At 24.6% G+C, this 10,851-nt stretch overlaps 1 protein-coding gene across 1 annotated transcript; it reads left to right on the forward strand.

Moving 5' to 3' along the window:
- Positions 1–4,940: 4,940 nt before the first annotated feature.
- LOC127283044 (uncharacterized) lies at positions 4,941–10,327 on the forward strand. Its single transcript, XM_051307697.1, has 2 exons — positions 4,941–5,456; positions 9,678–10,327. The coding sequence occupies exons 1-2, from the start codon at positions 5,115–5,117 to the stop codon at positions 9,999–10,001; spliced, it is 666 nt and encodes a 221-aa protein (XP_051163654.1). The 5' UTR covers positions 4,941–5,114; the 3' UTR covers positions 10,002–10,327.
- The last annotated feature ends 524 nt before the right edge of the window (positions 10,328–10,851 follow it).

Genomic DNA, 10,851 nt, shown 5'->3' on the forward strand with positions numbered 1-10,851 from the left:
ATATACAATCATGATAAAAAATTATTGAACCCTTGATGAATCATTTTTTATTTTAATTATTAATACTCCAAATTAGATTGAGTCCAGGAATTGATCACATAAACAATTTTCTTTTCCAATTTCTATATAGGAAAATAAATGTCAAAACAGAAAATTGAATTTTTTTTTTATTATAAAATTAAATAATAATTATTAAGTAATAAAAAATAGAGAAATAAAAATATGTAACAAAAATAATAAATAAAAATATATAAAATAATAATGAATACAAAAATAATGTTGTTATAAATAGTAATGAAAGAAAGAAAAAAAACAATAAACAATTGTTCTAACTTGTGTAAAATGAATATTTCATTGTTTTCGAGAACCAAACAAAAAAAATTATTTATCATTAAGGTCAAATTGATATTTTCTCCTTTATAATGGAATTAAACACGGTGGATTTTTCCTGATATTGATAATTCATTTCGTAAATAGTCCATATATTGTCACACCCAGAGAAATTTTATATTTTTCCCACAGGCAAATAAATATTTATTTGATTCAAATTTTTTTAATTGATTTAAAATTTAAATAAATATTTATTTGATTTAAATTTTTTAATTGATTTAAAATTTAAATAAATATTTATTTGATTCAAATTTTTTAATTGATTTAAAATTTAAATAAATTTTTATTTGATTTAAATAAAAAATTATATTTACGACAAATAAATAGGCTAGTTGGCTGTGTGACAAATATACGTTTATTTAATTCAAATATATTATATTTGATTCAAATAAAACGTTTCTCTGGATGAAGGAAATAATTTTTAATTAATTATATATTTAAAAATAATAATGTTATATATATATATATATTAAAAGCAGCATTTGTACTGTGTATCGACAATTGACATAATGTTTGATAAGAGGGTTGGTTTTGTCATGACGTCAATGAAAGATGTATTTATTCTTTTTTTTTGAAATTTTACTGCTATGTAATACTTAAACCTTAAAAAAAAATGGGATAAATTCAAATCCGATGGGGATTTTCTCAATTGACGTCAAGATGATCTAAAATTTAGATAAAAAGAAAAGAATAGTTTTTTGAATGATTATTTTGACTCATCAAATATGTACCGTAATTTTAACTATATTTCATCATATTAGTTCACCGAAAGGTAGAGAACAAATAAACCTATATTATACATTACGCACTCTATAATTGTGTGTATATCTAATCTTACAGGTTTTAACAGATTTCAACTTATTGCATGATTTTTCGACAATTTTTTTTATTGCACCTATTATTAAAGAAAAAAAATGTAATCACTGTTTTTTTTTTTCTTTTAATTATTTTATTGTTTAAAATTTTTTCTAGTTTTCTGTAAATTTATTATAAATGTAGTTTTAGTAATTTTATTATTGTATTCTTCTGAGTAGTTTTTTTCATTCTTAATTTAATTCACCTAGAACAGGGAAACATTTCACTGAAGCAGCAAAAATTTTTACTTGTTTCAATTAAATATTTCGCTATTTCCAGTAAATTTTTTTTTCCCTATTTATAATTAAAATTAAAAAAAAACTGTTGATAAGTAAAAATAAATGATGAATAAAAAATCAAATTCTATTTTTAAAAAAATAATTTCAGTAATTTTTTCCTCTGTTTTTCAAAATTTCACCGTTTTCTCGAAAATTTTCCTTAATTAGATAAACTCTATAAATGGACATGTACGCATAAAGTGTAAACTTTCAGGTATAAAACTGTCATCTCACGTTCAAGTTCATTCAATATTTTTTTTTGTTAGTTCAGTTTTTGTTAGAATTTCTCAATGAGAACGTCAACTGACGTCAAGAATCGAGGTTCATTTTTGAGAATTACTTTTCCAAGACTTTTGCTTTCGTATACATATACATTTCTTTTTTAACTCATTCTCAAAATTTTTTTTGAGAGAAATTAATTTTTAAAAAAAAAGTAATGAAAAAAAAAAGAAAAATAGAATTAAAAAAAAACATTTATCATTAAAATTTTCCTTTTTTTCTTCTTTTTTTGTAACATTCCAAAGAGACAGGTAATATTGGAAATTGGAGATAATTTCAGTGCATTTCTGTTGACAGTAAATATATCCTCACCGCGAAAAATGAAACAGGTGATTCCCAATGTAACCTTTACTATAATAATCTTGCACATTCATTGCTTCACTTTATCTTTCAAACTATGAATATAACTTCCTGTCATGCCAATATCATTCCTTTATCATTTCTTTATCATTCTCATATTTTACACATATTATTTTTTGTATAAAATTTTGTTATCAAATTATGTCTCCTTTTTTCACATTCTTACGTTTTACTATATATATAATAAAAAAAGAAATTGAGTATCAGTTGTATAATTTATCACTCAATGAAAATTCCAAGAGGTGCGTACCTACTTCACAGGTAGGTATAAGGTTTTTCTAATTGAGTCATCATCAATTTTCACTAGAATAGAAAACATTCTTATTTAATGAATAAATATTCAATTGCCATAAAAAAAAGAATCTTGTTTGTCATTGTGATAATAAAATTGATAGAAAGAAAATTGGAAAATCAAATTTCTTCTAGAACGAAGGAAATTATAAAAAAAAATGTTTTTTTATGGGATTTATTCTTTTTTAATTTAACTCTTTTTATCTAAAAGTACACGTTTTTCACAACCTATTTCTCATTCCCATTGGAATCTATTAATAAATGATTTTATTAATCACTTTAGAGATTATCAATCTATTATATAATATGTTATTGTGTCGAGTGTCAATAAATGATTAATGGATAATTATTAAATTAATTAATAGTAAAACTATACACAAACTATTTTGCCGGTGTAGAAATTGTTCTACTCGGGCCTTAGTAGGGAATGGAAAGCCACAACTGATTAGGGCCAAATCAGGGCGTTCAGAAAACTTGGACTCGTACGTAACCAGTAATATTTGGAACCTACAGTAGGACATAAACAATCGTATTTAGAACCTACAGTAGTTAGAACTTACAATAATTACAACATACTATAGATATAACCAATAGTAGTTATAACCTACAGAAATTACAACCTACAGTAGTTTGAACCTACAGTAGGACGTAACCAATAGTATTTAGAACCTACAGTAGTTAGAACCTTCAGTAATTACAACCTACAGTATTTAGAACCTCCAGTAGGACTTAACCAATAGTATTTAGAACCTACAGTAATTACAACCTACAGTAGGACGTAACCAATAGTATTTAGAACCTACAGTAGTTAGAACCTACAGTAATTACAACCTACAGTAATTACAACCTACAGTAGGACGTAACCAATAATAATTAGAACCTACAGTAATTACAACCTACAGTAGGACGTAACCAATAGTATTTAGAACCTACAGTAGTTAGAACCTTCAGTAATTACAACCTACAGTATTTAGAACCTCCAGTAGGACGTAACCAATAGTAATTAGAACCTACAGTAGTTAGAACCTTCAGTAATTACAACCTACAGTATTTAGAAACTACAGTAGGACTTAACCAATAGTATTTAGAACCTACAGTAATTACAACCTACAGTAGGACGTAACCAATAGTATTTAGAACCTACAGTAGTTAGAACCTACAGTAATTACAACCTACAGTAGGATGTAACCAATAGTAATTAGAACCGACAGTAGTTAGAACCTTCAGTAATTACAACCTACAGTATTTAGAACCTACAGTAATTACAACCTACAGTAGGACGTAACCAAAAGTATTTAGAACCTACAGTAGTTAGAACCTACAGTAATTACAACCTACAGTAGGACTTAACCAATAGTATTTAGAACCTACAGTAATTACAACCTACAGTAGGACGTAACCAATAGTATTTAGAACCTATAGTAGTTAGAACTTACAATAATTACAACCTACTATAGAGATTACCAATAGTGGTTATAACCTACAGTAGTTACAACCTACAGTAATTACAACTTACAGTAGGACGTAACCAATAGTATTTAGAACCTACAGTAGTTAGAACCTACAGTATTTACAACCTACAGTAGGACGTAACCAATAGTATTTAGAACCTACAGTAGGACGTACCCAATAGTATTTAGAACCTACTATAGATATAACCATAATAGTAGTTTTAACTTGCAGTAGCTACAACCAATAGTAGTTACAACCTTCAATAATTCCAACCAATAATTTCAGCTTTGGCAAAATTTCTGCACGGTTGTATATCGAATTTTAACAAACAAATTTTTCTAAACTATTTATTTTTTATTTTTTTAGAATACAAAAAATATAAAAAATATAATATAAAAATATAAAATACTATATAAAATATAAAAAAAAATAATAGAAAATATAATAGAAAATGTAATAGAAAAAATAATAGAAAAAATAAAAAATATATTAAAAAAATTATCTAATATGCATATATACACGAGTGGGTCCTCCTTATATAATCTAAATAATCAAAAATTTTATCATATGCCTCTTCACAAGAAAATGATTTCATATATTTCCAATTAAAATCAATCGAAAAAAAAATCTTCATTTGGTACAATGTATTAATCGCGATATGATCATGAATTTGTCATGTTTAAGGAATCCTTAGATTCAATGATAAGGCCGATAGTAATCTCTTATTATTATTTTTTTTAATAATTGAAATTCCAAGCCCCCGTTTTTCATGAAATTTCACGTATATATAAAGAATTTCGCAGACAGACAGTCTCAATAATCCGCAAGTCCGAATGAAAAAGAAAAAAAAAAAAAATAAAGAAATCACTCGGACAAAATTTCTCCCGCCAGGCACATTACGAATGGCACACGAAACGTCGAACTTACTTGCGTACGTACATCCGATTGTTTACACTTTGCCATGTATAAAGGAGGAAGCATGAAGGTTTGACAATCTCAGTTCACGATCTCACGCCACTCGCTAACATCGTTCACATATTAGTATTTAATCCACTATATCGACTTGTTATCAGTGATCAATACATTAAAAAGTTGATAAATTTTTTTTTAAAAAATAATAATAATAATAATAATAGAGTGCAAAAAAAAAAAATTTTTTTTTGTGAGTCATCAATAAAGTGAAGTTGAATAAAAAAAAAATAAACAAAAATGAATAAAATCAGTGTTGTGTTTTTTCTTTCAATTTTGACAATTGTTTTGACTGCGCCAAGTCGTTTAAAGAGAGCGACGACACCCGCGTGGCATAAACCATGTGGTATGCTTAAGGAAACGGAAGCAACCAGTGGTAATGATGAGGAAGTTAGAATTAGCCTTGAAAGTATTAAACTACTTCATATATTGACTATGAACAATTATTTGAGTCATGATTATGATTTTCTTTATGAACGTGCAAGACGCGGTGTTCATAAGCATCAATATATTCCCAATTGGGTACCCGGCGAGAAGGACGTTAATGCAATTCGAAAATTGTCCAAAGCATCATCTCAAATGGTGAGAATTTTATTAGTTTTTAATTTTTTTTTTTATTATATAAATGAAGGTTTTTGGATCAATTTTTCTTTATCATTATTTATCAATTTATTCTTAATTTGTTTATTAATTAATTTAATTTTAATTTTTTAATTTTTAATTAATTTTTTTTTATTTTTCGGATAATTTTTTTTTTACAATTTGTCAATTAATTGTTAATGAAATAAAATTAAGAAATTGACGAATTTGCAAAAAATGGCCAGAAAGCTTCTTTTTAGTGATATAATTGGAAGGATATAAATAATAACATAATTTTAATTTATTTTGAATTAATTTAATTTATTTAATTTTTTTTTTTGTTCTTTGTTACTATTAATATTTTTTACTTTCTTGCTATATTTTTTTCTATTTATCTTCATCTTATCTTCCTTTTTGTACTTCTTCATTTTATTAATTTGTAATTTTGTCTATAGTTTGTATTTTCTTTTTCATTTATTTTTAATTTGCCCCTTACATTTTAAATTTCCTTTTCCCCCTTTAAAAAAATCTTCACCTGGAACAGCCATAAGTTTCTCTGGAACAGCGAAATATTTCTCTAGAATAGCGAAAACTTCTTCTTCTTCTTCTTTTTCTTCTCCTTCTTCTTCTTCTTCTCCTTTTTCTCCTTCTTCTACTTCTTCCTCTTCTTCTATTTTTATCCCGACCTCTATTTCTGTTATTAGATTTTCCCATTTTTTATTATTATTTCTTCTTTTACTCCTTTCTTCTTTTTCTTCAATTTTTTTCTTCCATTTTTATTTTCTTTTATAACTACTATTTTTTTTCTTCTAGTTATTTTAATTGTTCTCTTCGATTTCTTTTTCTCTCTTTATTTTCTTCCATAATTACTGATTCTCTTCTTTTTTCTACTTCTTCAATTTTTCATTGCGTTTTTTTTATATTTCGCTTCTTCTTCTTCTTCTTCTTCTTCTTCTTCTTCTTCTTCTTTCTTTTACCGACGAAAGTAATAATTACACTATACTTTTTTAGCACTTCTACAATGAATTTTCTTTTTATCTACTTATCTACAAAAAAACTTATTTTTCAATTTTTTACTCCTTTTTTTATTTCTACTATTTCTTCATTTATTTAATTTTCTAACCTATTTTCTACTGTTTCCTCTGTATCTTTTACATCTTCTTCTTTTTCATCTCACTCAATATTTCTTTATTGATTTCTTACTGAATTTTCTTCTTCTATTACTAGACTTTTTTCTTTTTACTTTTTCTATATACTTATCCCCAAATAAAGGAAATATTATTATTATTTTTATAATAAATTGCAAATTTATTTTTATATTCAAAATTTAATTTTTCTTCTTTCTCCCATATATTTGTTGATACATTTTTCTGAATTTCATTATGTTTATTTTCTCTTATTGTTTATATGGAAAAATTCATGAAATATTGTTCTTAAAAGTATAATATATAAAATTTTTTGAGAATGTTTTTTTGACTGCAAATAAGTATCCTGCTGAGAAAGCATTCTCAGAGAGAAATTTGTATATTTGTCCGTTTTATAGTTTCTTTTTTTCCTCTGAGCCTTCAATTATTGAACTCGCATCGATACTGGGAAAATTTATATTTCACCAAAAAAAAAAAAAAAACTAAAGAATTCAAAAACAGATTCTCAATTTTAATTAATTTCAAGAGAGATTTTTTTGGTTCTTTTTCTTTACATTCCTCTGTATCATTTTTTTTAGAAAGAAAAAATATTACAAAAAAAAAATTTATAAAAATTAAAAATTTTAATAAAATTAATAATTTAATAAAAATAAAAATATATTTTAAAATAAAACCAAAACTTGAACAGTAAATAATAATGAAGAAAATTGTAAAGTTTTGAAAACTTACAATATTAGTAAATTAGATTTAATATATATGCAACAGTGAAGTAGATTAATATTAATGAATTATGCATTTCACCATGATCATTAATATTCATTTGCTCTGTGAGTTCATAAGCACGTGGAGGGTTGTATTTAGTCTCCCTCTCTCTATATAGAGGAGGAGAATGTATAATATTCGCGATATTGGCCCCCGTGAAAATTGAATTATTTGGTCCAGCGAAATGTTTGTTTTGAATAAAGATAAACACGTGGTACATATGTATCGCTTTTTGCCCCAAACATAAATTGTGCTTGCAATTGATTAACGTTAAATAACAAATTTTAATGAGACAGTAATTATTATAAAGTACCAGGGTAACAGGAAAGCGGTGGTCGGTTCTCGCAATGCGCGCGTATAGCCTTCTACTCGCCGTGTCTCGCGACTGCGTAATCGGGACTCGAACGCCAACAGAAAACTGATAACAAGTTTCATTCCCTTCACACTCTCCCCCACCCCCATATACACCTCTCATATACAATTCTCTCACAAGTTTGTAATCATTTTACTATTTACATTTCTCTCTCTCTCTCTCTTTCGTTGTAAGTAGTGATGTCAAATAATTCACGTCATTCATCTTTACTCTCACGATAGAATTTTCTAATCGTAAAAAAAATTTTACAAATCATTTTACTATAAATTAATATTTTTTTATTATTAATTTTTTCCTTCTTAAAATTGGAGAAAAAATTGAAAAGCTTCTTTGGATTTTCTATTCTAATTAATTTTGTAATTAATTTTGTAATTAATTTTGTAATTAATTTTGTAATTAATATTGTAAGTCATATTGTAATAAATATTCTAATTAATACTCTAATTAATATTCTAATTAATATTACAAATAATGTGCTAATTAATATTCTATTACAATTTCATTTTTGTTCCAATTTTACCTTTTTTTTTATCTGCTTTTCTTTTATTTCTACTCTCAGGGAAAAAAAATTACTTGAAACAACGAAAGGTTTCACTAGAATAGCAAAATATTTAATTGAAACAATAGTAAAACTTTTTACTACTATAGCGAAATGTTTCGCTGTTTTAAGTAAAACTTTTTGCTACTATAGCGAAACGTTTCGCTGTTTCAAATTATTTTTTTTCCTTGCGCGCTAAATTTAAATTAGTTAATTAATTAACTAATGTTTAATTAATTGGAATTTAGCAACTGAATCACTTATGTATGTTTTTTCACTAAAAATTTAGTAACATTTTACTGAACAGTATGGGAATTTTTGCTGATGAAAACAGTAAAATCTGTTTTACCGACAAATGATAATGCAGATTTAACTATTTAAATAAGTAAAAATTCAACTGATTTTCAGAGAAATTTGACTGAATTTTAGTAAAAATATTACTGACTCTCTTAATCTGAATATTAGTGAAAAGTGAGCTACTAATTTAAATTAGTAAGAATTTTCACTAATTTTTAGTCACTTTTTACTAAAAGTTTAGTAAAAAATTGAAAAAATTACTAAATCAAATAGTAATATTTTACTAAAAATTAGTAAAAAAGTTTACTAATTTAAAATTAGTGACTCACTTTTTGCTTCTCAATTAGTAAAATTTTACTAATTATTAGCAACTTTTACTTAAAATTAGTAAAATTTAACTAATTATAAAGCAAAAAGTGAGTCTCTAATTTAAATTAGTAAACATTTTTACTAATTTAGATTTAGAGAGTAGACTAAATAAATGTTTAGATTATTTAAATAAATTTTTCAAACAAAGAAGCAAATTAATTGAACCAAATTAAATTTTTATTTTAATTTTACCTAAATTTTATTTAAATGCAATATTTATTTGATTCAACCAAAATTTGTTTGAATTCAACTAAATGTGATTCAAAATAAATATTCCCTTGGTCTAAATAAACTAAACGTTTATTTAAATAAATTTTTTGGAACAAAGAAGAAATTTGATTGAACTAAATTAAATTTTCTTTTGATTCAACCCAATTTGTTTGATTCAAAGAAATTTTTTTTTTTATTCCAATAATATATATATATATTTTGTCTAAAATAAACGTCTAGTTTATTTTAATAAATTTTTTCGAACAAAGAAATAAATTGATTAAACCAAATTAAATTTTGTTGTTCGTTTTGACAAAAAAATTTGTTTAACTATTTAATTTTTCTGATTCAACCAAAATTTGTTTCTAAATAAATATATTTACTTGGTCTAAATAAACGTCTGGATTATTTTTAATAAAAATTTTCGAAGCAAGAAACAATTTGATTGAGTTAATTAATAAATAATAAATAAAATAATTTTTGTCACTAATGTTAATTAAAATTTTCGTTTTTTTTTCTTTTTGTTCTAGATTGCAAGTCATTTACCAAAATTGCATTTGGATTTGCAAAAATTTGCCGTGGCATTCGAGGAATTAATGGAGGATGAGAGAAATTCAATAATTTCTGATGCCTTAAAAAACACTCATGCTTATCTTATAATGATGCTGTGCGAAGTTGAGACAAACATTGTTCTATTGCCATCATTGCAAATGCCACCAAGAGTCGAAAGAAGTATTATGTCAATTGAGGATCGTGATCCAATTGATGAAACAAGAAGACTTGTTCGTGATTGGGGTATTGTTTTAAAATATCGAGATTATCTTCACAGTTGGCGTCATGTTTTTGATTATTAGAAGAAAAAAAAGAAAATATATTCTCGACAAATTATCAAAATCGTGATATAGAAAAATCTCTATAATATATGTATTTCAAATTGAAAACATTCATGTCCCATATTGTATAATATTCTCAAACCCAAATAAGCCTTAGTGGTCTGTTTTAAGATTTTTCGGGCTGTATAGTGTCTAATTTTTTTTTTCTATTTCTTTTTTTAACTAGGAATTTTTGAAAAAAATATAGATAGCATTTTTCTATTATTTATATTTATTAGACAAAGCATAATGTAGATTAGAATTTTATTTATTTTCAAAAATAGAAAAAAAATTGTTATAGATTTTTTTTTGTTTATTATACGACGAAGCATATATTATTTATTTCATATTTTCAAAAATAGAAAAAAAAATTGTAATTTTAGAATAATTATTTGTTTATTTATTAATCGACGAATAATGTATTCTCTAAATCTGAATTAGTAAAAATGTTTACTAATTTAAATTAGTGACACACTTTTTGCTTTAGAATTAGTTAAATTTTTACTAATTATTAGTAAAAGTTACTAATAATTAGTAAAATTTTACTAATTGAGAATTAGTTAAATTTTTCCCTAATTATTAGTAAAAGTTACTAATACTTAGTAAAATTTTACTAATTGAGAAGCAAAAAGTGAGTCATTAAATTAAATTACTAAACTCTTTTACTAATTCAGATTTAGAGAGTATTTCATTTCAAAAAAATTATTTTTACAATAATTTTTATCATTTTTTTCACGAAAGAAAATTGAATGTGATTTGAAAAAAAAAATTTATCAGAAAAAACTATTGGACTTTTTGATAAATTCAATGAATGACGTGAATAGAATGGTAT

This window comes from Leptopilina boulardi, unplaced genomic scaffold (genome assembly GCF_019393585.1).
Source record: "Leptopilina boulardi isolate dan_hultmark-lab unplaced genomic scaffold, ZJU_Lbou_2.1 LbouV2_305, whole genome shotgun sequence".
Classification (NCBI taxonomy): Eukaryota; Metazoa; Arthropoda; class Insecta; order Hymenoptera; family Figitidae; genus Leptopilina; species Leptopilina boulardi.

What these genes read in the sequence shown, in the direction of transcription:
- LOC127283044 (XM_051307697.1), top strand. Translation starts at nt 5,115, where the DNA reads ATGAATAAAATCAGTGTTGTGTTTTTTCTTTCAATTTTGACAATTGTT. An exon ending in CCAAAGCATCATCTCAAATG is followed by an intron (nt 5,457 to 9,677) that starts GTGAGAATTTTA and finishes TTTTTGTTCTAG; the next exon opens with ATTGCAAGTCATTTACCAAA.